General features: G+C 36.9%; 2 protein-coding genes across 2 annotated transcripts in view; both read left to right on the plus strand.

Moving 5' to 3' along the window:
• Positions 1-4,490: 4,490 nt before the first annotated feature.
• Slc30a5 (solute carrier family 30 member 5) overlaps positions 4,491-27,303 on the plus strand; it is a 34,937-nt gene continuing 12,124 nt past the window's right edge. The window contains exons 1-11 of the mRNA XM_046456135.2: positions 4,491-4,629; positions 10,504-10,626; positions 11,629-11,695; positions 13,332-13,417; positions 17,829-17,916; positions 21,207-21,294; positions 22,299-22,375; positions 23,028-23,198; positions 24,093-24,381; positions 24,566-24,774; positions 25,387-25,544. Coding sequence (XP_046312091.1) covers positions 4,547-4,629; positions 10,504-10,626; positions 11,629-11,695; positions 13,332-13,417; positions 17,829-17,916; positions 21,207-21,294; positions 22,299-22,375; positions 23,028-23,198; positions 24,093-24,381; positions 24,566-24,774; positions 25,387-25,544 — 1,439 coding nt within the window. The 5' untranslated portion in view covers positions 4,491-4,546. The remainder of the gene's footprint in view (positions 4,630-10,503; positions 10,627-11,628; positions 11,696-13,331; positions 13,418-17,828; positions 17,917-21,206; positions 21,295-22,298; positions 22,376-23,027; positions 23,199-24,092; positions 24,382-24,565; positions 24,775-25,386; positions 25,545-27,303) is intronic.
• On the plus strand, positions 26,381-26,940 carry LOC124100595 (superoxide dismutase [Cu-Zn]). The gene has a single exon (XM_046456136.1). It carries the CDS (start codon positions 26,469-26,471, stop codon positions 26,925-26,927), a length of 459 nt encoding a protein of 152 aa, XP_046312092.1. The 5' UTR covers positions 26,381-26,468; the 3' UTR covers positions 26,928-26,940.

A 27,303-nucleotide genomic window follows, 5' to 3' on the forward strand; every position in this document is an offset into this window, starting at 1 on the left:
AGGAAAGTCTTACCTTACATTCAAAGGTCAATAATAAATGTTGATGGGAGGGATGATTATCATTTGGTTACATTTATAGTGATAATTGTTTTGGTCAAGAAGCAAAAATCAATACTAATATAAACGAGTGAAAGTGTGAAAAGGTCTCAAGATATCTCCAGACAAAATACTTCTTAATTAACTTCAAGAAGTATTTTTAAGAATTAACTTTTGTCTGATGTGGAAATGACATAGTTGGTGTGTCCAGTTGGGGTCCAGGTCCTTGTTGTCTCAAACAAAAAACTGAGCCAAACACACGCAAGTAATAGGCATAGTACAGATATATTGAAGGTGAAGATGAGAGAAGCACTCCATAAGGTATAGAAGAGTGGGGCTGAGCAAGAAAGAAAGGTTCAAGGCCCCAATATCTAGAAATTAGTGTCTTATATGCCCAGCTGTGAGGCATTCTCTTTTCTGTACGAACTGGATTGAAGACCTTACCCTACTTGTTCCCATTGGTTACCTTATGAAACCTGATGAGAATGTTGTCCAATTTTCTCCCATTAGTTACTTTAGAACAGCTAATTTTACCCCCATTTTACTCCCATTGGTAATTTTAAAATATTGAATCAATGACCGTAGTTGTCATGATAATAGGACTGTCCCTGTCTTGTCCTCCAAAAGCATCTTTCTCATATCCTCTCTCCACCATCTTGGCATCCCTGAACTCCTACCTAACAAAAACATCAGACAAACTGATGGATATTCTACAAAGTCATTGGCTTGTCCTCTTCAAAAATTCAAGGTCCATGCAAGAAAAGCAAAAGAAAAGGAAACTAATGATGAAGCCAGAATTAGACAGGCACATAGGCAAGGGTGGGATCCAGAGAATGGAGGGATTGAAATATTAATCCCCTCAGAGCCCTTCCTCCACCCTTATCAAGATAACCTGCCCCAGCTCCAAACTGTTGCTGAAGTAAACCTGTTCCAGGGATTGTTCCTCCCTCCAAGGAGTTATAAAAGTTGTTAATTACGCCCCTTTACTGATAAAGATCAGCTCACTCCTCCCTGGCTTCTCCAGCCCATCTGCTTCTCACCTTTTGGCCATCCCACCAGAGCATCTCCTGGACCTAGTCACCTATGCAGAAAGGAGAGAGATAAGGGGAAGAGAGCAGCTGAAAAATATATATGCCTAGGACATATAAAAAAATGCAGAACACCCTCACTTCTGGAGATACCAGGATACCAGCTATGGCCCCCTTCTCCCTCCCAGGAGAAGTCTGTTACTTCTTTTTAAATAAATCCTGCTTTATATGCTTGCCTCAGCGTGCTTCTCTAATGTTATACTTCAACATGTAGGGAAGCAGAAGTAATCAATGAGACAGGACAATTAAAAGCAATACGTGATTCTGGATTGGATCCCCATTAAGTATTTTATGGGGAAAAATCTGAATGATGTTTGTGGGTTAGAAAGTACTGTGGTATCAATGTTAATTTCCTGATTTCGATAGATACATTATAATTTTTTGAAGAATGTCCTTATTTTTAGGAAACAGACATTGAAGTATTTAGGAGCAATGTGGCATCGTGTTTATAAATTACTCTCAAATGATTCCACAAAACAAAACAACAAAAAATGTACCTGTATATAGAGAAAGAGTGGTAAGGCAGAGGTGGTAAATTGCTAACAACTGAGGAATCGGCTTAGGGAATACAGGTGTTCTTTGAATTCTTGAAACTGTTTCAAAGTTCTTGTTCTTGTTTTGGAGTGGGGGTGGGCATCAGGGATTGAACTCAGGGGCACTTGACCACTGAGCCACATACCCAGCCCTGTTTTGTATTTTATTTAGAGACAGGGTCTCACTGTGTTGCTAAGCGCCTTACTTTTGCTGAGGCTGGCTTTGAACTTCTGATCCTCCTGCCTCAGCCTCCCAAGCTTAGCCCCTGAGATTACAGGCATGTACCACCACACCCGGCTTCGAAGTTTTAAATTCTTTCCACTTTAATAATTGTAAACTATTTCTTATAATTATTGTAATTCCCTGAAACAATCTACTTCAAAATCGGTATAAATAAAAGCATAGAGTTAATAAAAAAAATAGATCACTTATGAACAAAATAAAAGAACTTTTAAAATAAATAAGAACTATTCGCGAAATGTCCTAAAACCTATGAGTCTTAAATTCTGTGTTTTATTTATGTACTAAATTTTACTATTAAGAAGCCACAGGCGGGCTGGGGATGTGGCTCCAGCGGTAGCGCGCTTGCCTGGCATGCGTGCAGCCCGGGTTCAATCCTCAGCACCACATACAAAGATGTTGTGTCCGCCGAAAACTAAAAAATAAATATTAAAAAAATTCTCTCTCTCTCTCTCTCAAAAAAAAAAAAAAAAAAAAAAAGAAGAAGAAGCCACAGGTGAGGGGCTGGAATAGTCTAGCTCCTCAAAGGTCTTCTCTTCGTATTATTAAGTTAAAAAATAAGGTACAAAGGCCCTGCACAGTGGCATGTGGCTGTGATCCCAGTGACTTGGGAGGTTAAGGCAAAAGGATCTCAAGTTTGAGGCCAGCCTCAGCAACTTAGCAAGACTCTGTCTCAAAACAAAAATAATAATACTAAAAAAATCAAGGGTGTGTAGCTCAGTGGTAGAAAGTTTCTGAGTTCAATCCTGTACTACAAATAAATAATAAGGTACAATGATCCCCAGAGGATTTTGTATCAGAGTTTTTCTTAATATGAATAAGCTTTAATTTATTTCATTTCATTATAAAACAAGTCAAACAAAAGTCTCCAAATTACATTATATAATATAATGAACAGCCACCCAATCTAAAATAAAACATGTCTGTTTTTTCCATCTGAAAACATTTATTAGTTCTCATTCTCCTTGACATATACTTGTATCTTACACGCACACACCCACACACACACAAAAAGAAGAAGTAACTTATATTAACACAACTAAGGTCACATATAGCTATTGGTTTAACCATTTTATAACAAAACAATATCTGAGAATTATACTTTCTAGTAATAATCTCCTCATTAAAAATACTATTTTGAAAAATTGTAGAACTACCTAAAGATGATTTAGATATTTTTGTTTTCTTATTTTGTTTGCTTTGTATAAATCATAATTATAAGGGTTTGAGGGCTGCCTTCCTCTGTGTTCTTCACATAGAATGTGTCTTCTGCCAATGTTTTTTTCATGTGCAAAATCTTATGAGTGGGGTCAGGGTTATAGCTCAGTTGGTGGAGTGCTTGCATTGGGTTTGATTCTCAGCACTTCATATAAATGAGTAAATAAAAAATAAAGGTCCATCAACAATGTTAAAAAATATTTAAAAACTTAAATTAAATTACATTTTTAAAAAATCTTATGAGAAGCCAGGTAGAGTGGCGCACACCTGTAACCCCAGCACCTCAGGAGGCTGAGGCAGGAGAATCACAAGTTCAAAGCCAGCCTCAGCAACTGTGAGGCGCTAAACAACTCAGTGAGACCCTGTCTCTACATAAAATACAAAACATAAAATACAAAATTGGGCTGGAGGCCTCTCTCAGTAGCCCCTGAGTTCAATCCCCACTACCCCCACGCAAAAAAAAAAAAATAAAAAATCTTATGAGTGTCAGATAGGATTGTCTACCCATGAGTCTTTTCTTGTTATACCTTATTTGGGAAAGCTTAGCTAAATATTTTCCACAATAGATTATCATGTCCCAGCCAGCAAACTCTTTGTTACTATGGCGCTTTGTGTGTACTCAAATTAAGAGTACTATAAACTAATTGTAATCTATACTGTTCAAAATCCTATTTTCATTTCCAACTCCTATCCCCAAATTTCCCTATGAGCAATAATAGTTAATATCTATTGAGTGACAGGGTATATCATTTACTTTTCTAGATACTTAAATAGTTATATTTTGGAGGTGACTTGATGTTTTAAAGCTTTTGAGCCTTCTCATTAGAAAAATGTTGATCCACTTATCACGCAAGTTCGAGGCAGAGAGTGTGTTACAGTCTACACAGAGGGTAAGACTATTGAACTTGGTTTAATCACACGTGTGCATTTTCTGTGACCCATCCCTCGCTGTGCTGCAGGAACCCGCTATAACCCAGACGGCCCATAGGTGGCGCTGCAAGGGCACGTAAGTGCCTCATCCTCTTCAAAGGGAAAGACTGATTTGGGGCGGGGATTCGAGCCGCCATCCCCACGGTGGGAGGAGCCAACAGAAGGAGACGGGAAGTCGAGTGTTTCCTTGTGCGCAGGCGCAGGACTGGGCACTCCCCCGGGAGTGAGGGATGCTGGGCCCGATGACGTGGCCTGGCAACGTCCTTGCCGGTGGGGCCTCCCGGGAACCGGCGAATCGAAACTGCTCGCGGCGTAGTCCCAACTCGGGTGCGCTTGTAAACCGAAGCTGGGAATAGCGGTGGCGGTCCGGCCTGCAGGAACCCGACAAGGGTTGCTGCTGCCATGGGGGAGTGACGCGCCTGCGCCCGTTGTTCCGCGGCAGCGACAAGACATGAGGAGACCCCGCGGCAGGGGTAGCGGTGGCGGCTCCTGAGCCCGGGATGGAGGAGAAATACAGCGGGGACGCGCTGACCGGCCCCAGCAGCGGCGGCGGCCTCGGGCGGGTGGACGTGCCCAGCTCTCGGTAAGGGACTGATCCCGACTCGCCGCTCGCGCACTGCGGCCCCGGACGGCAGCTGCCAGCCCGGCGGTTCGGACACACCTTCTCTCCGGCCTCCCTTGGACTCGCACGCGCTGCCGAGCCTTGAGTGCTCTCCCGCTGCTTCCCAGCCTGCTGCCTGCCTCTAGGTTCATTGGCGTCTGTGGCGCCCACTGCAGAATGGACGCTCTGAGATCCAGGAAGCTTCTGCTAGATTCCCTGGGTTTCAGGGCAGACCGTCAGCCTTAGAACCAGTTTCTAATCAGAGAATCATTTCTCATGGCTGTTTCTCCCTGGAACAGTAGCTTGGTGACAACTTAACCTTAACGACGTCTCCCTGCGTAAATTGGGGGAAGGTGTCACTGTCATCTCTGAAAAAATCAAAGTACAAGCAGATTAACTTGGGTGTGCAGGTTAACCCAGCACATCAAGAATTAAGCCCCGTCGTTGAGTTTTCTTTTCCTTTTTTTTTTTTTTTTTTGGTTTCTTTTATTATTTAAATAAGGAATGTATGCTCGCTGTCAAAAAAAAAAAATTCATAGAGGTCCGCCCACCAACACCTAAAGGCCAGAGACCAGGTAGCACAGTGACACTGTCCAGTGTCTTTCCTGACCTGCCCTAAATTCTGAGGTAGTGTTATAGGATGCATAAAATAAGGCCCAGCAATTTGATTAGAATCGGTACTTATTGCCTTCGTTTCTAATGAGGTTAAGTTTTTGTGGTTCTTCACAATTTTGAGATTTAAAAATTATTTTGACAAATTCCTTAGAACAGCAGTAACAGCCTTACTAATGTAACTTTTGCACGTGAAAATCAAAACATCACATATGCTGGAGCAGAACTTCAACCAACTGCATTTTTGTAGCATAAATTTTCTATTTTGAGCAATTCATTTTGTAAATCATAGCATATCAGATATTAATTTTTGGCCCATGACAACTAAATGCAATATAGGGGAGTTGTAGTCTAGATTTGGTAATTGCAAAGGGAAAATGTTGTAAAAGACATTACATGTCTTTTGACAAAATTGGACTATGGACTACAGATTAAAGTATTATATCATATCATTGTTAAGTTTCCTGTTGATAACCGTGGTGGTTTTATAGCAGAATGCCCGTGTGCATTGTGGGGTTTTTCTGGTTTGTTTGTTATCAGGAATTGAACCCATGGGTATTTAACCACCTAGCGACATCCTGGCCCTTTTTTGTATATTTATTTAGAGACAGGGTCTCCTGAGTTGTTTAGGGCTTCACTAAGTTGCTGAGGCTGAGTTTGAACTCAAAATCCTTCCTGCCTTAGCCTTCGAGTCACTGGGATTACAGGTGTGTGCCACCGCACCCAGCTTCATGTTTACCCAGCTTTTTGCTTTACCCCCGAGCCACAACCCCAGGCCCTCCATGTTCTTTTTTTTTTTTTAAACTTTTGATTTTTTTTTTTAAAGAGAGAGAGATAATTTTTTTTATTTATTTATTTTTTAGTTTTCAGCGGACACAACATCTTTGTTTGTATGTGGTGCTGAGGATTGAACCCGGGCCGCACGCATGCCAAGCGAGCTCACTACCGCTTGAGCCACATCCCCAGCCCGAGATAATTTTTTTAATATTTATTTTTTAGTGGACACAACATCTTTATTTTATTTTGATGTGGTGTTGAGGATCTAACCCAGCGCCCCGCACATGCCAGGCGAGCACGCTACCACTTGAGCCACGTCCCCAGCCCATGCTTTTTTTTTTATGTGGTGCTGAGAATCGAACCCGGGTCGCACCCGTGCTAGGCAAGCGCTCTACCGCTGAGCCACAATCCCAGCCCTCCATGTTCTTATTTAGGAGTAAAAAAACGTTGATGTATTTTACTCCCTCTCAAATAATCCAGGGGGGAAAAAATCTGTTTGAGAGCACAATAAAACAAATGAGACAATATATTTACAATTAAGTTGTCTAGAAAAAGGGCATACTATTCTCTGTTAATTTGAAATTATTTTTAAATGGGTTGTTTAAATACTTTTTTACTCAAGAACTTATTGTCTTAGGTAGGTAAATGTGGTAAACAATTCTTTGCCATCTGTTTGCTCAGCACAGTTATCATTGCAGAACCAAAGTCAATTCAGGACTGGCTGAATTTGGATTCCAGGTTACAAAAGTTTTTCTTTATAGAGGCTAAAAACCAAAACTGGTTGTAATCTCCAACAAAAACTGACTGTGGTGGCACATGCCTGTAGTAATCCCAGTTATTCAGGACGCTGAGGCAGGAGGATCAAAAGTTTGAGGCCAGCCGAAGCAATTTAATAAGACCTGGTCTCAAAATAAAACATTAAAGACCTGGGGATATAGCTCAGTGGCAGGGAACTTGCTTAACATGGGTTTAATCCCCAGTATCTCAAAAAAGCAACAACTAATTGATAAATTATTTAATCAAAGATATTATGCCTGAATTCACACTATTTTAAATATCTTTATTTTATTTATTTATTTTTATGTGGTGCTAAGGATCAAACCAGTGCCCCACATGTGCCAGGCAAGCACTGTACCACTGAACAACAACCCCAGCCCCTTGGACTATTTTAAATAAAGTTTCCTTTCTCTCTCTTTTTTTTCCCTTGCAGAACTAGGGCTTGAACCCAGGAGCGTTTAATCACTGAGTCACATCCCCAGCCCATTTTATTTTTAATTTTGAGATAGAGTCTTACTGAGTTGCTGAGGCTGGCCTCAGACTTGCAGTCCTCCTACCCCAGCCTCCCAAGTCACTGGGATTGCAGGTATGCACCACCATGCCAGGCTGTGTGTGTGTGTGTGTGTGTGTTTAATTTAAAAAAGAGAGTAAAGAAGCCAGGCATGGTTGTGCACTCCTGTAATCCCAGCAGCTCAGGAGGCTGAGCTAGGAGGATTGCAAGTTCAAAGCCAGCCTCAGCAAAAGCAAGGCACTAAGCAACTCAGTGAGGCCCTATCTCTAAAAAAATACAAAATAGGGCTGGGATATGGCTCAGTGGTCAAGTACCCCGAGTTTAAGTTCAATCCCCAGTACCAGAACATAAAAGGAGTAAAGAAAATTGGTGTCAGAAAGACCATAAGAGTAATAATATTATCAAGAAGTATTTTACATAGGTTAATGCTCCATATGACTAAATCTTGTCATTCAAGTGCCCTGTTTTTCAAGTTTTGTTAATACTTTAGTCAGAAATTATTTAGAAATCTATATACTAATCACCTTCCCAAGTGCATTATAAATATAGCTCAGTGGTAGAACACCTGCCTGTCTGAGGCCCTGGGTTTGATCCCCAGCACTACAAAAAGAAATTACATATGTAGGGGCATACAGGCAGAGATACAAAATTTACCTTTTCCTTAATGACTTAAGAGTTATTATGAGCATCATCTCATGAACTGAGTAAATATAGTACTGTTTTCAAGGGTTCCTTCCCAGTACTCGTGTTGTACCTATGCTGCTGTCTTGTATTTTGAAATATTATTCCTATTCCATGCTTGGTATTTCCTACACTGTCTTCATTACAGACTATATATCTCAAACTCTGTGGAGATACCCTTCCCTTCCCTAGTTAGTTGTTTCCATGTGTGTTCTTTCCAGACTCTGTTAAGTGGATCACATAGATTTGTCTATTTGCCAGTCTTTCCCAGTAGAACTCAAGCTCCTTGAGTGTAGGGTCTCTACTATGCATTTAGTGTCCCAGCTATTACCTAGAAATGTGTTTAGTTGTAAGAAACAAAAATAACAGAGGCTGAAACAAACAGGGATTCTATCTTCTCACAACAAAGAAACCAGAGGTTGCTGGTGTTTGTTCAGAGCCCTCAGTGATACCATCTGGGAGGCAAATTCTTTTTGTTTTTCCTCTCTGCCATTAATTCTTAGTGTATTGGCTTTCATATTCAGACTTGTTATAAAATGGATGCAGCAGTTTGGGATTAAAATTGTTTAGATAAATTTTAAATAAAAATCCTCCTATTAAAGCAGGAATAATGAGATTGATAGTTCCAGGTACATCTTGCCCCTTTATGTGGAAGAGGGATGGCTATACCTGAAAACACCCTGTCAGTAAGTGAACAAGGAACTATGTGAAGAATGACTGAATAACCCTATGGAGGATTTATGTATAATCGTGAGTAGTTGAGAAGATGAGAACCCTCAAAAGCCTTTTGGATGAACTTTGGCCTTTTGGGCAATATATTAAAAAGAGCAAGCTAAGAAGACCTGGGATTGACCCTGCCTAGCTCTCTGCACTTCTTCTTTCCAATCTACAACCTGAGAGGAGCTGGGCTAGACAATCTCGAAGGTGTTTTTTTACCTCTTAAATGTTAATGTCCTAACTTTTTTCCCCTAACATATACATTTACTTTCAGACCTAGATAACTGCTAGAGATTTTCGTAGGCTTTGTAGAAGGGTTCTGCTGGGGGAGTGAAGCCTGGCTGTTGGGATGTTGAAATTAAAGGAAAGAAGGTAAGCAGGGCTAAGAAGAGAAACTTCTTTTTAATCTCCACATTTTTAGTCCAATGCCTCATCCTTCCTTTTCTCTTTGCTTCATGTTCAGACCTAACCAGAGGCTAAAACTTATGACTCTTGTGGTAATTGAGAAGGGATGTTGCCTGGCTGTGAAAGGCAAGAACGTGGGGATCTAGTTACTTAGAAGACTTCTCTAAGGATCCTCCCTTTGGTAGCTTCCCACACCCTTTCTCAGATGCATGTAGTTCCTGGAGCTTTTCAGAAATCTCTGGATCAGGGCACTTGGATTTTCAATCCTTACTGTAATCACTTAGCAAGTTAGTGTCTTCTGGTTTCATCACAGATAGAATTTAGTCCCTATTTTTGTTTTCCTTAATTGTTTGGAGTAATTGATAAATTGAAAGACATAATACAGGGCTGGGGCTGGGGCTCAGTGATGGAGTGCTCACCTGGCACACGTGAGGCACTGGGTTCCATCCTCAGCACCACATAAAAATAAAATAAACATATTGTGTCCATCTACAAATAAAAAAATTTAAAATTTTTTTTAAAAAGACATAGTATAGGGGCTGGGGTTGTGGCTCAATGTAGAGCGCTTGCCTAACACATGTGAGGCACTTGGTTTGATCCTCAGCATCACATAAAATATAAGTAAATAAAGTTATTTGTAAATCTACAGCTAATATGTGTGTGTTTATATACATAAAATGAAGACATTACAGGCTGGGTGCGGTGGCACACGCCTGTAATCCCAGCTACCTAGGAGGTTGAGGAAGGATGATTGCAAGGTCAAAGCCAGTTTCGGCAACTTAGCAAGGCCCCCAGCAACTTAGCCAGAGCCTTTGTCAAAACATAAAAAGGGGTAAGAATGTGGGGATGTGGCTCGTTGGTTAAGTGCCCTGGGTTCCATCCCCAATGCCAAACAAACAAACAAAAAAAAGCATATTATAGCCAGACATGGTAGCACTTGCTTGTAATCCCAGCAATGCAGGAAGCTAAAATGGAGGATCGCAAATTTGAGGGCAGCCTTAGCAATTTAGTGAGACCCTGTCTCAAAATAAAAAATAAAAAGGACTAGGGTATAGCTCAGTGGCAACTGGTTGATCAAGAACATCTTTATTTTTAGTTGTTGCTTTTTCAAAAAATAGACTGCATCTATATATATTATCATTCACATACATTGAAAAGAAACCAGGAGTATAACATACACCAGAATGTTAACAATAGTTACCATGTGGATAATGAGTTGTTTAGGTTTGTTTTCTGTTTGGCTTTTTTGTATTGTTTCATATTTGTTTATGTGTATATCTTTGTATTCTGTAATGTCTGTTACTTGTATAAGAAGAAAATTACTGAGTTCCTTGTGATTTCAATTATACTGAAAGTTGTTTGTTTTTATTTTCCAGATTAACAAAATATATTGTGTTACTGTGTTTCACTAAAGTTTTGAAAGCTGTGGGACTTTTTGAATCATATGATCTCCTGAAAGCTGTTCACATTGTTCAGTTCATTTTCATATTAAAACTTGGGTGAGTATGTTCCTTATTTTCTAAGTTAAACCATGCTAGCAGATGGACATAGTGCCATATACCTATAGTCCCAGCATTTGAGAAGTTGAGGCAGGAGAATCCCTTGAGCCCCGGAGTTCAAAGTCAACCTGGCAACATAGTAAGATCTAATCTGAAGAAAAGAAGTTTTAAAAAAAAAAACAAACATGCTGAACTGCATTTCCTGTATAATCCTTTCATAGTGTACTATGTCCTCTTCTACATATAGTAATTCATTCTTCCTAAATAGACATTTCTGGATCTTGAAATTGATAGTGACTACTTTCTGCTGTCTTCTATTACTAAAAATATATTAAACCCTTGGGAGTATAATTTTGGTAATTTGGGAAAGAGATTCTTTACTAGGAAATTTTAAGCACCAGTTGTATGCAACTGGGGGAGACAGGAAATTGAACCCCCCAGGCTTTGCACATGCTAGACAAGCACTCTTCCACTGGGCTATATCCCCAGTTCCTTTTATGTTATATTGTGAAATGGAGACTCTTTTAAGTTATCCAGGTTGTCTTGAAATTAAAATCTTCCTGCAACAACCTCCTAAGTAGCCATGATTATAGGAATGTGCTACTACCTCACATGGCACGTTTTTATATAGCGTTTTGGCAAAAGTGGGAACATATAATTAGTACTTTCTTCATTTCTGTCACATTGTTTTAAGATTTGTTATTACTGAGCTCTAGAGAAAATAAGAATTATTTTCTTTAGTATGTCAAGGTATTAAAAAATATTGAGACTCCTCTTGTGTGGCTTGTGAACTGACTGGTTCCAAAGACAATTACAAAAGAAGAATTCCCCAAAATGTTGCCATGGAAACATTGTTAAAATATGTACTGTTTTCCAGTACAATTCTTCAGAGGATAGCATGCCTTTCAAGTTCTGGTACATTTGTTTAAAATAAGTGTCCTTACTTAAAACCACTTCTTGTATTTAATATTGATTAGTATGTTACTGTCTCAATATTTACAGGACTGCATTTTTTATGGTTTTGTCTCAAAAGCCATTTTCTTCTGGGAAAACAGTTACCAAAAACCAGGTAAGATTTCTGCAGAATCATTTATTCCTTGCTCATTTTTTGATCAGGAATACTTAATAATTTAAACACACAACAGAAAATTTCTACAAATAATCTGCTCTTGACATATTTGACATATTTGGTTTATATCACAAATTAGAAACCTATTCCATGATTTTTATCAGAATGACAAATTTAAGTATTTGTTTTTAGAGACCAAGAACATTTTTTAAAATAGCATTAATATTTTAAACACCCTTTTACATTTCTTTCTCTGTCTTTTTTAATTAACTTTTTTCATTTGTATTTGACAGCAGAATGCATATAATTCTTATTACACATATAGAGCACAATTTTTCATATTTCTGGTTGTATACAAAGTATATTCACACCAATTCCTGTCTTCATACATGTACTTTGGATAATAATGTCCATCGAATTCCACCATCATTTCTAACCCCATTCCTCCTCCCTTCCCCTTCCACCACTCTTCCCTATCTAGAGTTCGTGTATTCCTCCCATGCTCCCCCTCCTACCTATGAATCAGCCTCCTTACATCAGAGAAAACATCGACATTTCATTTTTGGGATTGGCTAACTTCACTTAGCATTACTTTCTCTAACTCCATCCATTTATCTGCAAATGCCATGATTTTATTCTCTTTTATTGCTGAGTAATATTGTTTTTTATCCATTCATCTATTGAAGGGCATCTAGCTTGGTTCCACAGTTTAGCTATTGTGAATTGTGCTGCTATAAACATTGATGTGGCTGTGTCCCTGTAGTATGCTATTTTTAAGTCCTTTGGTTATAGACTGAGAGGGATAGCTGGGTCAGATGGTGGTTCCTTTCCCAATTTTCCAAGAAATCTCCATACTGCTTTCCATATTGGCTGCACCAATTTGCAGTCCCACCAGCAGTGTATGAGTGTACCTTTTTCCCCACATCCTCATCAACACTTAATGCTGTCTTCGTAATAGCTGCCATTCTAACTGGAGTGAGATGAAATCTTAGAATAGTTTTGATTTGCATTTCTCTAATTGATAGCAATAATGAAAATTTTTTCATATATTTGTTTATTGATTGTATATCATCTTCTGAGAAGTGTCTGTTCAAGTCCTTGGCCCATTTATTGATTGGGTTATTTGTTTTTTTGGTGCTTAGCTTTTCGAGTTCTTTATATACCCTTGAAATTAGTGCTCTATCTGATTTGTGAGGGTAAAGATTTGCTCCCAAGATATAGGCTCTCTGTTCACCTCATAGATTGTTTCTTTTGCTGAGAAGAAACTTTTTAGTCTTTCTCTGTTTTTGAATAATTGGAGCACTAAAAACTCCTGATGGAAAAGAATTTAAAGACTAAATCATTCAGTATTCCTAGTGAGAAACTAAGAAAACAGAAAAACTGTAAGAAAAAGATTTCAAGATACAACAACACAGATAATGGAAACAATGCTTTCTTGCAAATCTAGAGTTAATCAAGGGATCTAAACATTTTCTCATTTTAATTTTAAAATATGTAGTTATTTAGTTTTTAAAATGTTTATTTTTTTCTCTTTCTCTGTTACCATTTTTATCATTTGTCTTTCATATTGATTTAAAATGAAGTTACTTAGTGAAATATGTGACTGAAATTTTTCATTTTTTTTTCCTATTTATAGTGGATCAAAATATTTAAACATGCAGTAGCTGGATGTATAATTTCACTCTTGTGGTTTTTTGGCCTTACTCTCTGTGGACCACTAAGGTAAATAAAAGTGCATATTTAGAATGTTTGTTTACATTTCCTCATTTTGAATGTTAATTTTGTTCCATTTTATTTCCTGTCAAATATTTATTTGTACAAATATTTCTATCACTTCTATAGTTTGCATAGAATTCAACAAAGAGAGAGAACCTCTGGTTTGTGGATTAGTTCTTTGGGGAATACCATAATGTATTTGTTCATGATCTATCATAGATATTTTACTAGTTAGCATCCAAGGAGTTTCAGAAAATGTTTATCATAAGTGGCTTTTTTTTTTTTTTAAATCACTTATTAGTGATCCTTTTACTTGCTAATTTGGAGGCTAAAAGGTCTGTAATGGTAAATAAAATCAACCAATAAGGAGAAACCCAAGTACTTAGAATTAAAAGCATTTGTGTGTCTGTGTGTGTGCACTGGGAATTTAACCCAAGGGTGATTTACCATTGAGCTACGTTCCAAGCCCAGCCCTTTTTTTTAAAAACAGGGGCTCACTAAATTGTTGAGACTAGCCTAGAATTTGCAATACTGCTTCAGCATCCTTAGATGCTGGGATTACAGGCTTATGCCACTGTGTCTAGCTTCTTATTGTTGTTTTTATTTGTTCTTTTTAGTTATACATGCCAGTAGAATTTTTTTTTTCTTTTTTTTAGAACCAAGGATTGAACTCAGGGGCACTTAACCACTGAGCCACATCACCAGTCCTTTTTTGTATTTTATTTAGAGACAGGATCAGGGGCACTTAACCACTGAGACACATCACCAGTCCTTTTTTGTATTTTATTTAGAGACAGGTTCTTACTCATTTGCTTAGGGCTTCTATAAGCTGCGAGGCTGGCTTTGAACTAGCGATCCTCCTGGCTTAGCCTCCTGAGCCGCTGGGATTACATGTGTTCGCCTCCATGCCTAGCATATTTTGATATATTATACATACATGGAATACAGTTTCCCATTCTGGTTGTACATAATGTGGAATTAATTACACTGGTCTTGTATTCATATGTGAACATAGGAAAGTCATATCCAATTCATTCTATTATCTTTCCTAGTCTCATACCCCTTCCCTTCATTCCCCTTCATCTAATTTGTTGGCCCAATTCAGCAAGTCACTTATAAACAAATATTTTGAAATAGTGTATCAGTCATCAGCTTAAAGGTGGTAAATTAGGAAGACTACTCCCATTTCATGTTCCCGTAGATCTATGTAGAGTAATCTTTTTTGTGCACATGAGCCAGTTTAGAAAAGAAATACTTAAGGACACTTAATAGAATATGAAACTGTATGTGAGGCTTCTTTTAATATTTTTTCTGTTTCTAAAGGGTTTTGTTTACTCGCCAATGATGAGGGGGAGTGTGAGGACAAGAGGTGAGAAGTAAAAAATGAAGGATATTTTAAAGGCTTTCACTCAGAGTAGTAGGGTGAACAGAGAGGAAGGTCATGAATGAGAAATGCTTTGTGTAAAGTTCTTTTCCCTCTCATAGCCATTAGAATAGCTTCTGGGTCCCTTTGGGTGTTTTGCTCTGTGCTTTGTCAGCTGCAGAGTATGTTAAATCCAAATGTCATATCTCTGTCCACAACTGCAATAGCATCCTGGAGGTTTGGGAAAGCTGGCAAAATTTCTCATTCTGGGTATAACTTTTTCAATTTGTTCTTGAATATAATTGAGTGGTACTGTTGCTTATCATTTGTAATATTTTAAATTTGTTATTCACAAAGTTATTATTTAGTTCATATGCTGTTAAATCACTGTCTCTATGTATTAAGATAGGGAAAGAAAGGGGAAATAACTTAAAACTCTTACTTGGCTCCTTCTTTAGTCATCTACCTCCTACTCTTGTAACTCTACCACCAACAACACTGTTCCTCTTATTCTTTGACTAAAACCATCATGCAATTACTTGATGAGAAAGGCTCCTTTCAAGCTAAATATGGTAGCACAGGGGCTGGGGATGTGGCTCAAGCAGTAGCGCGCTCGCCTGGCATGCGTGCAGCCCGGGTTCGATCCTCAGCACCACATACAAACAAAGATGTTGTGTCCGCCAAAAAATAAATATTAAAAAATTCTCTCTCTCTCTCTCTCTCTCTCTCACTCTCTCACTCTCTCTCTCTCTCTCTCTCCTCTCTCTCTTTTAAATAAATAAATAAGATAGCACATGCCTGTAATTCCAGCCATTGGGGAGGCTGAAGCAGGAGGATTCCAAGTTCAAGGCCAGACTGAGCAACTTACCAAAACTCGTCTCAAAATAAGGACTGGTGGGCTGGGGATGTGGCTCAAGCGGTAGAGCGCTCGCCTGGCATGCGTGCGGCCCGGGTTTGATCCTCAGCACCACATACAAACAAAGATGTTGTGTCTGCCGAAAACTAAAAAAAAAAAAAAAAAATTAAAAAAACACAAACAAAATAAGGACTGGTGACATAGCTCAGTGATGGAGTCAATCCCCAGGGCCTCCAAAAAAAGAAAGAAAGAAAGATTCCTTTCATGTTTCATAGTCTATCTAATTTTAGGTTAGTATTACTGTTGACATTTATTTTCTTAAATTTCCAAATTTTAATACAGCTAAGATTATCATCAGTGGGCTCTCATTACAGATTTTTAGGTAAAGAGAAAAATTGAAAACATTTAATAAGCAGCTGAAATTATTACTATTTAGAACTCATAAGTCTCCTTATGAATAGTGATAATGATTTCTATTTTTTTAAAAGAAATATTTCCAAATAAGAAGAATAAATATAGATAAAAATATATTTGAAGAATAATAAAATGATATGCGTGTTTCTTAACACTCAGCCCCCAAAATAAAGCCTTATTAATACCTTTGGAGCCCTGTGACTCTCCTGATTATATCTCCTCCTTTTCCTGCCTTTAGATATAACCAATATCTTAGGTTTTGTTTTTATTACTGTCCACTTTTTTGTATTTTTCTCTTTTTTTTCTCTCTTTCTTTTATTTTTTTTTTAACTTTTTTTTTAAATTATTTTTTAGTTTTCAGCAGACACAACATCTTTGTTTGTATGTGGTGCTGAGGATCGAACCTGGGCCGCACGTACACCAGACGAGCACATTACTGCTTGAGCCACATCCCCAGCCCCTCCCTCTTTCTTTTAGTGTTTAACGTTGCAAAGATTTTTTTACTTTATTACTTTATATAAATGGAATTACATTGCATGTATTTTTCTGCAACATGCTTCTCCCATTCAGTGTTGATTTTATATATATATATATATATTTTTTTTTTTTTTTTTTTTTAATACACACACACTTTGGTGGGGGGCGGTACTGGGGATTGAACCAAGAGGTACTCAACCACTGAGCCACAGCCACAGATCTTTTTATATTTTATTTATTTATTTATTTATTTATTTTCCCAGTTGCTTAGGGCCTTGCTAAGTTGCTGAAGCTAGCTTTGAACTTGGAATCCTCCTGCCTCAGCCTCCCAAACCTCTGAGATTATAGGTATGCACCATTGTGCCCAACTCAGTATACAATTTTTTAAAAATTCTTTTAATCATAGATGGACATTATTTGTTTATTTTTATGTGGTGCTAAAGATCAAACCCAATGCCTCACATGTGCTAGTCCAGCTGAGCTATAACTCCAGCCTAAAATTCACCTTTTCAAAGTGTATACTTCAGGGCTGGTTGTAGCATACACCGGTAGTCCCACCTACTTGGGAAGTTGAGGCAAAAGAATCACTTGAGCCCAGGAGTTCAAAGCCAACCTGGGTAACACAGTGAGATCTTGTCTCCAAAAAAATAAAGTATACACTTTAACCAGGCATGGTGGCACACATCTGTAATTCCAGGGACTCAGGAGGCCAGGCAGGAGGATTGCAAGTTGGAAGCCAACCTCAGCAACTTACTGAGGGCCCTAAGCAGTTTAGTGAGACCTTGTCTCAGAATAGAAAAATAAAAAGGGCTGGGGATGTGGCTCAGTGGTTAAGCAGCCCTGGGTTCAATCTCCAGTACCCACCTACACCACCCACCTACCCACCCTCAAAAAAAAAGTATATACTTCAGTATTTCACGTATCAATAAGATTTCATTCATTCATACTCCGTATAATAGTTTACTGAATGGAAATACTCTAGTTTATATTATTTATGCTTTTATTAGTGGGTAAATGGATTAGTGGATTGTTTGCCCTTTGGACCTACTGCAAACAGTGCATATACACATACAAGAAATCCATATGATTAACATTAGGAGTGTTCTTGTTGAATATTTGTAGTGTTAGCCTTTCAAAGGTAGATAATATCAAAATGTTTTCCACAGCAATTATACCTACTTACTCTTCTCATAATGTGTATGTTTTTGTGAAATCAAGGGAAATACTTATTTTCTTTTCTTGTACTCTAGATGATGCTTCCTGATAAAGGTTAGATACATTTCATAAATTATATCTTTTTTCCATAGGACTTTGCTGCTATTTGAACACAGTGATATTGTTGTTATCTCACTACTCAGTGTGTTATTCACTAGTTCTGGAGGAGGACCAGCAAAGGTAGATTTTCCATTATCAGTTACTCAAAAATTAAAGTATTGTTGTAAAATATTATCCAAAGCAAAAAACAAAACAAAAAAATCATATATTTTACTGTTTTATGTTGGTTTTGTTTTTTACATTTTTCTTACAAAAACATTTTTCTTGTGTTTATTTTGAAAGGATTACAGATTCCTAGAAAGTTCAAAGAAAAGCAGAGATTCTACCTTTCAATCAGTTTCCCCCAAAGATTAACTTCTTACCTAACAAAAGTACACTATCAAAAGCCAGCAAATTGATGTTGGTACAATCCAGAGATCTTATCAAGATTTATCGGTTTTATGTTCACTTGAATATGTATATAGAGATTCATGTGGCTACCACCACAACCAAGATACAGAGCTGACATAAAACCACAAAGATCTCTTTCCCTCACCTTGATCTTAACCCTGATAATCATTTTTGGAAAATATCTATAAACTTGTATTTAAAGTCTGATGAAGATTTGTCCAACATTTTGACAATTAGAATCCCTGTTAAGTAATTCAAGTATTATCCTTTTTGGTAAAGTGAGTTACAAAATATAATTTCAAACTGTTAAAGCTATAATGTTTCTGTATTACCAAATTAAAAATTTCCTGTGCATGGTATATTGTCCTAGAAACACAGGAAAGAAGAAATAAAGACAAGGTATAACTGTGCTGTGAAAGGGACTTTCCAGTTAAGTTTATGTTCTCATTTATCAAATGTAATGGTAATCACATATGAGTGGAGTAGAGGAAGATAAATAAAATAATAAAGGGAACAAAGTAACATGCCAAGTAGAGTGAAGAGTGCCCAGACTGTAGATTTCAAATTAGATCATTAGTGTGAAAACCTAGGCCATTCTTTTTTCTTTTCTTTTTTTTTTTAAACAAATATGTTTCAGTTGTAGATGGACACAATACCATTATTTATTTATCTTCATGTGGTGCTGAGGATGGAATCCAGTGCCTCACCCATACTAAGTGAGTGTTCTACCACTGAGCCACAACCCCAGCTCCCCTAGGCCACTCTTTAATCATTCCCCCTCACTAAGAGAGTACTCCAAGATAAAATTCAAGTGAATTGAAGAATATTGTGCTTTAAAAAAAAAAAAGATATTTATAAAAACATAAGAGTAATTTATGGTTGAAGAAGAACTCTCCAAGCATAAAAGCAGTAGAGGAAAACTTAACCATAAAATTACCACAAATAAAAACTGTTTTCAGGGATCATTTATCAGTAGAATAGAGAAAGGAGACCAAGCAGGGGAGGAAGGGAGGTACTTAGAAACAAAATTTATCAAATTATATTGTGTGCATGTACAAATATGTAAGAACAAATCGCACTATTATGTATAATTACAATGCAGCAGTAAAATGTGAAAAAAATTACTACAAGTAAAAGTTTTATATTTATTTTAAAATATAAATCACTCATATCAGTTAAGGAAAATGCTTAAGTTCCTCAACAGAAATGAGCAAAGAGCAGCGGAAAAACAGCTCACCAAAGAATACAAATGACTTTAAAACACTAAAAAAAAAAAAAAGTTTGGCAGCACTAACAGAAGTGAAATGAGAGTGTAGATCTTACGTATCCTCTCATTAGTATTAGTAATGAAATCAGAGCATCTGTCTAGGACTCATTGATTATAGAAATATATAATTAAGGTTCTGAAGCACTACAGAATTCTCAGTTGCCCTCTTTGTTAGCATAAGATTAAATTATAATTTTCTGTATTTGGGTGTTCTTGATGTTACCATATCCTAATTCAATGAAACTTTTTTTTTTTTTTAAAGAAAGAGAGAGAGAATTTTAATACTTATTTATTTTTTTAGTTTTTGGCGGACACAGCATCTTTGTTTGTATGTGGTGCTGAGGATTGAACCTGGGCCGCACGCATGTCAGGCGAGCGTGCTACCGCTTGAGCCACATCCCCAGCCCCTCAATGAACTTTAAGAGCTTTTAAATTGTATGTTTTTTAATATATACTCTGTTTTGACATAATGCCCACCACACTGAAAATTCATCAAGTATAGTGGTCAATCATATGAATAGGATAGTATTTTAACTTTTCATTTTAAAACTTTATTTACTAAAAGTATTGTGTTATTGTATTATATTTTCATAAGTATTTATACTCACATATAAATATATGAAATATTACATATAAGTGTGCATAAAAGTACCTTAAATATCAAATATATAGTAATGATATTTTAGATCATTTTTATACCTGACATTATGAAATATTTACATCAACTAGGCCAATGTATCCTTTCTATAATTTCCTTTCATCAAAATCCTTTCCCTGAAATGAGAACATAAAGTTTTTCAGGAGCTGAGAATGTAGTTCCATGGTCCAGCACTTGCCTAGCGTGCATGAGGCCCTGGGTTCACAAGCCCCAATGCCACAAAAAAAAAAAAAAAAGTTTATCAGCTTTTTACATCCTTATTAGACCTCAGAAATGACTTTGCTAATTTTCTTAACATAGTCTCATGGTTTTTCTTCCTTAGAGGAATGGTAGTAACTATCATATTCTCTGTTCTTTACATGTATGCAGGACAGTAACTCCCTGTTAATTATTCCATAGCTCATTGAGGCTTTTCACTCAAGTAAAGTAACATTGAGGAAGTTTGAGTTTATAAACATTAATATTTTGTTCATATTAACATGTCTAGCTATATTAGCAAGGAAATAATCAAAGTTGTCAATATTATATGTCTTAAATAACCTTAAAACATTCTGCAGGAACCGAGGCATGGTAGCACATGCCTGTAATCCTGTTGACTCAAGAGGCTGAGGCAGAAGGATCATGAGTTCAAAGCCAGACCCACCAACTTCTCTTAAGGCCTTAAACAACTTAGCAAGACCCTGTCTCAAAATTAAAAGGGGGACTGGGGATGTGGCTCAAGCGGTAGCGTGCTCGCCTGGCATGTGTAGGGCGCTGGGTTCGATCCTCAGCACCACATAAAAGTAAAATAAAGATATTGTGTCCACCTAAAACTAAAAAAAATAAATATTAAAAAAAATTTAAAAGGGTTAGAGATGTGGCTCAGTGGTTAAGCACTCCTGGGATCAGTTCCTGATAATAAAAAATATATATTCTGCAGAATTTCTTAAATCATTTTATTCCTTATACTTTACTATTAATACTGTAAACTTATTTAAGGGCTTTAATGTCAGATGTTGTTATTTAAATGTTGATTTTTTAAAAAGTATTTTGTTAGCATTTGTATAGTTATTTTAAGAATCAACCCTCTAAAAAAGCCATCCTTTTTATTTTCAGACAAGGGGAGCTGCTTTTTTCATAATTGCTGTGATCTGTTTATTGCTTTTCGACAATGATGATCTCATGGCTAAAATGGCTGAACACCGTATCCTTTTGCAGTAGATTGGAGTTAAAATCTTCAACTTATTTAAGAAAATAGAAGACTGGCAGAATTTAAAAGAGATGAATGAGTTAAACTGATCAATCATGATTTGACACTTTCACAGATTAATATAGACATCCTGAATCAATATTCAAAAAGTGAATAAATTCATTCTAAATATCTTATACCCCTCAATATTTTCTACATAGCCACAGTTTTCTGAAATAGATACTGAAAGAATATTATACTGAAAAAATCATTTAAATTCCATTACCTGGTTTTTACTCTCTTGCTCTAAATTATTATTGCTAACTCAGCTCCCACCCTTCTCTTGTATAAACCCACCTTTCCAGTCAAATATGTGTACTCATTTTATTCTACAGACAAGTCCTGTTCTTTCCTATCCCCATGCCATTGCCCAATCCATTCAGCAGGACTCATAGCACCCATTTTGGTTCTTCTGGTTACTCATACTCACGGCCCTAAATCTTATTAGTAAACTAATAATAATTTACTTTGTGACTGCAAGAGAGGGTAGCACTTTGAAAAAGCTCCAGAATGCTTGTGATACAATGTCTCCTACTCATCCACTTTTGCTTACTGTTTATTGTGGTTCTTATGTGGTCAATGACTTTGAAAGCAGATTCAAGACTAATTTTATATGTTAGTCTAAATGTACAACTTTAATTCAAAGGACAGGAATGGTTCCTTTGTCCTATTTATAGTACATACACACCTGTCTTTTGGAGGTCAACTAAAATTTAGCCTCTGTATCCTAAGCACTATTATAATTATTTTGGAAACAACAAAAGAAACACATTCCATTATTATTTCCCAGAACTGAATTTTAGACTGTTTTGTTTTTAAGAGAAACATGTTATTGAGGGTAGTCAGGTGACACCCAGACTAGTCTGTATTCGGAACAATAATGTAGCTAAAATTTCGAAAGGACTTCATGCTTTGAAGAGTTAATATTTAGAATTTTTTCTTTACTCCAACTCCCTTAGCTGAAGGACATCATGACAGTGCTCTAACTCACATGCTTTATACAGCCATTGCCTTCTTAGGTGTGGCAGATCATAAGGTATGTTCCTTTCTTTGTTGTTAATGTGATCAAAAGATTTTTGAAAAGTCATAGCAACTAAAACTTTAAAAGTGCATGTAAGGGGCTGGGGATGTAGCTCAGTGGTAGAGTGCTGGTCTAGCTCTTGTGAGGCACTGGGTTCAATCCCCAATATCACCCAAAAAAAAAAAAAAAACATTTAAAATAAGTTATCAGGGTTGAGTCTGATGGCTTATGCTTGTTATCCCAGCAACTCCAGAGGCTGAGGCAGGAGAATCGCAAGTTAGATGCCAAGCCTCTGCAATTTAATGAGACCCTGTCTCAAAGGAAAAAAATTAAAAGGACTGGGGATGTGGCTCAGTTATAGAGTACCCCTGGGTTCAGTCCCCAATAATCTCCAAATAAATAAAATAAGATAAAATAAATAATCAGGGTGTAGAGTTCAGTAATAGAATGCTTGCCTAACATGTGTAAGGCCCTGGGTTAGAATCCCCAGCACTACAAAGATAAATTTTTTTTAATTACTGGTTAAATTACAATATTGCCTTCCATTTAAGTAGTTAGGTAATTGGGAATATAGGAAAAACATACTGGTTCCACTTCTTCAATGTATATTTAGGATTGAATATTAGACTGTGTGTTTCCAATAACACTTACCTAATTTTACTCATAGGGTGGAGTACTGTTGCTAGTACTGGCTTTGTGTTGCAAAGTTGGTTTTCATACAGCTTCCAGAAAGCTCTCTATAGATATTGGTGGTGCCAGACGTCTTCAGGCTTTATCCCAGCTTCTTTCTGTGCTTCTCTTGTGCCCATGGGTCATTGTTCTTTCTGTGACGACTGAGGTAAGAACAAGAATTTTTTGGTAATTAAAATAAATTGCTATTACTTATAAATTTTAGCCCAGTATATTGTATTTTAGTATAATATGAGGTTGAAAGTAGCTTAAATTATTGTTATTTTTTTTCTTGGTAGTTTTTTAAATTTGGAATTGTTATTACTTATAAAAATACGGGCAAAACATTATTACATTTACATATCCCTCATCTTCCTATGGCCCAAACAAATCAGTGGAAGAAATAACAATTAGGTTCAAGGATTGTCAGTCAACTAGTAGTTATAAAATTATTAAACAATATATTTTTTTAGGCAAGAGGTTTGCAAGTTAGCCTTAACAACTTAGTAAGGCCCTAAGCAACCTAGCAAGACCCTGTCAAGATAAAAAAATGAAGAGAGGGCTGGGGATGTGGCTCAAGCAGTAACATGCTCGCCTGACATGCATGGGGCGCTGGGTTCAATCCTCAGCACCACATAAAATAAAAATGTTGTGTCCACCGAAAACTGAAAAATAAATATTAAAAAAAAAATCTCTCTCTCTGTCTCTCTCTCTCTTAAAAAATAAAATAAAGAGAGCTGGAGATGTGTCTCAGGGGTTAAGAGACCCTGGGTTTAGTCCTTGGTACAAAAAATAAATATGTGTGTGTGTATACACACACACATACATACAAACATACACACATACACACACATACATATACACACATACATACACACACATACAGGAGAATACTGGGGAGATGTACCAATTGTTTATAGCTCTTAGATATGCTAAGTTGGCATTTTATGAATCATATTGAGTCTGTTTATACATATAAGGATTAACAAAAATATTTTATAGCATCGTGTGAAATATGAACTTGATGTGCACTTAGTATTGACACTCTTCTTTTTTTCCCCAGAGTAAAGTTGAGTCTTGGTTTTCCCTCATTATGCCTTTCATAACGGTTATCTTTTTCGTCATGATCCTGGACTTCTATGTGGATTCCATTTGTTCAGTCAAAATGGAAGTTTCCAAATGTGCTCGTTATGGGTCCTTTCCCATTTTTATTAGTGCTCTCCTTTTTGGAAATTTTTGGACACATCCAATAACAGACCAGCTTCGGGCTATGAACAAAGCAGCACACCAGGAGAGCACCGAACACGTCCTGTCTGGAGGAGTGGTAGTGAGCACTATGTTCTTCATTTTATGTAAGCATTTTTTCCTTTTGTTTTATTTTAACATTATTTTCATGGACTTGGTGTTAAAGTCATTTACTTAATTTAGAAATTTGTTCACTGCTTGCATTTCAGTACTTTCTGACAGTTAATATGTTTGTTTTTGGTAGCTTGAACTTTGAAAGTTTCTATAATATATACATTTTTCTCTTTGTAGCTGCCAACATCTTATCATCTCCCTCTAAAAGAGGACAGAAAGGTACCCTTATTGGATATTCTCCTGAAGGAACGCCTCTTTATAACTTCATGGGTGATGCTTTTCAGCATAGCTCTCAATCGATCCCTAGGTTTATTAAGGAATCACTAAAACAAATTCTTGAGGAGAGTGATTCTAGGCAGATCTTTTACTTCTTGTGCTTGAATCTGGTAAGATTTTTAAATATTAGTGTCATATCTTAAAAGCTCAATATTTTAATTTTGGCAGAGTTATATAATTTTAGAACTTCCCAAATTTCAAATAATTAGAGATGAGCTAAAATTTACATTTTGAGTAATAACAAGATCAAGAATCATTCAAATTACCTCAGTAAATAATTTTTGAGGAATTGTGGAAGCATTGTTTTGTATGCTATTTCAAATCAGTAAATACAGTAGTTTTTAAAGCAGTTTAATCTCCTCTTTATAGTATATCACTAAGACCACCAGTTGTGCTAATATTTTAGAGCCTTGTTTACTGATTTTTATAGACATATAAATAAAAACTATCTCCTATTTAATAAGATGGATATATCTGATTTAGCTTAGCTTCTTAGAATTTATATGAAATGAGGTTTCTTGTATAAGTGGCAGTTAAATGACTGAAGATGCAGAGTTTAAGCAGATCTTCAAAGATGATTTGGGTAATTAAAGGTCAAAATCCTCATGAATAAATTCTGATCAATCTCTGTTGAAATATATTCCCAACATACTCTTTCTGGTTTGTTTGGTTTTTTTTTTTTTTTTTTTTTTTTTTTTTACTTTTTTTTTACTGTTTTTTAGCTTTTTACCTTTGTGGAATTATTCTACGGTGTGTTAACCAATAGTCTGGGTCTGATATCAGATGGATTTCACATGCTCTTTGACTGCTCTGCTTTGGTTATGGGACTTTTTGCTGCCCTAATGAGTCGATGGAAAGCAACTCGGATTTTCTCCTACGGGTAGGTACAGTGTCAGGGTAATACAGTACAATGAAAAAAATCTAAGTACACATTCCATCTTAGGGTAATAAAATTATATTACTTTTAATATAGATAATTTTCAGGTATTTATTTTTCTTCTAGTTTGAAGTAGATGAAAGAGGATGTGAACTAAGCATTTGATAAATACAAAATGGCAGTGAGCTCAAGTTTACACTCCTTAACAAATTCTTGTTTTAAAAGGCAGTGAGAAAGTTAAAATCTTTAGATGTTTGCCCAACATGTTTCTTTGAAGCAGTGGACTATGCATGACATTCACATCTTTGTTGTTAAAAAGATCATTCAAAATTTGAAATGGCCACATAGGAAAAATCTTTCCCTTAGTTAAATAATTTACATTATCAGAATTACTTTTGTATAAAGTATTTTGATAAGATCTACTCTAAATTGGGCTGGGGATGTGGCTCAAGCAGTAGTGCGCTCGCCTGGCATGCGTGTGGCCCGGGTTCGATCCTCAGCACCACATACAAAACAAAGATGTTGTGTCTGCCGAAAACTGAAAAATAAATATTAAAAAATTCAAAAAAAAAAAAAGATCTACTCTAAATTAATAAATTCAGTTTTTAACTTTATATTTTGAAAGCTACAAATAATTTTGGTACAAAGAGAATCTGTGTGTCATAACAGATAGAGTACATCAAGGGTTTATGGGAAAGGAAATAACTTCTTGCTAAGAAATTAGGAAAGGCAGCCAAGTACAATTGTGCATGTCTGTAATCCCCACTACTCAGGAGGCTAAGGCAGGAGGATCCCAAGTTCAAGGCCAGCCTGGGCAACATAGCAAGAGCCTACATCAAGAATAAATAAAAGTTTTTGCGCCGGCGTCTCCCGCTTCGTGGCTTGCAGCTCCGTTAGCCGCGCTCGGAATCGGACTGCCAGCGAGTTATGGCAACGAAGGCCGTGTGCGTGCTGAAGGGCGACGGCCCGGTTCAGGGCACCATCCACTTCGAGCAGAAGGCAAATAAAGTTGTGGTATCGGGACGCATTACAGGATTGGCTGAAGGCCAGCACGGATTCCACGTCCATCAGTTTGGAGATAACACACAAGGCTGTACAAGTGCAGGTCCTCACTTTAATCCTCAATCCAAAAAACATGGTGGGCCAACAGATGAAGAAAGGCACGTCGGAGACCTGGGTAATGTGATTGCTGACAAAGATGGTGTGGCTAATGTGTCCATTGAAGATTCTGTGATCTCACTCTCAGGAGAGCATTCCATCATTGGCCGCACAATGGTGGTCCATGAAAAACCAGATGACTTGGGCAAAGGTGGAAATGAAGAAAGTACAAAGACAGGAAATGCTGGAAGTCGTCTGGCTTGTGGTGTAATTGGGATCGCGCAGTAAACATTCCCTTCTATGTTGTCTGAGTCCCAGTAACTCATCTGTTATCCTGCTAGCTGTAGAAATTTAACTTGATAAACATTAAACATTATAATCTTAAAAAAAAAAAAAAAAAAAAAAAAGAATAAATAAAAGGACTGGAACTGTAGCTCAGCTGTAGAGTGCTTACCTAGCATGCCTGGGTCCCTGGATTCAATTCCCAGCGCTGAAAAATAAATAAATAAATAATAAGGACTTTTATAATCAGGATACTAAAGAAGGACTTTGACTATATAAAATTTCAAAAGATATATGTATCAAAGGACTTTTATATTATTTTTTAAATCTTGGTAATTTTCTATTATTATTTATTAAGTAGTTTGAAAATCTGGACTTGTTT

This window comes from Marmota monax, unplaced genomic scaffold (assembly GCF_021218885.2).
Source record: "Marmota monax isolate L192 unplaced genomic scaffold, Marmota_monax_Labrador192_F-V1.1 WCK01_AAM20220418_F8-fsc00130, whole genome shotgun sequence".
Taxonomy (NCBI): domain Eukaryota; kingdom Metazoa; phylum Chordata; class Mammalia; order Rodentia; family Sciuridae; genus Marmota; species Marmota monax.

Coding starts and splice junctions, on each gene's coding strand:
- LOC124100595 (XM_046456136.1), top strand. CDS start 26,469: ATGGCAACGAAGGCCGTGTGCGTGCTGAAGGGCGACGGCCCGGTTCAG.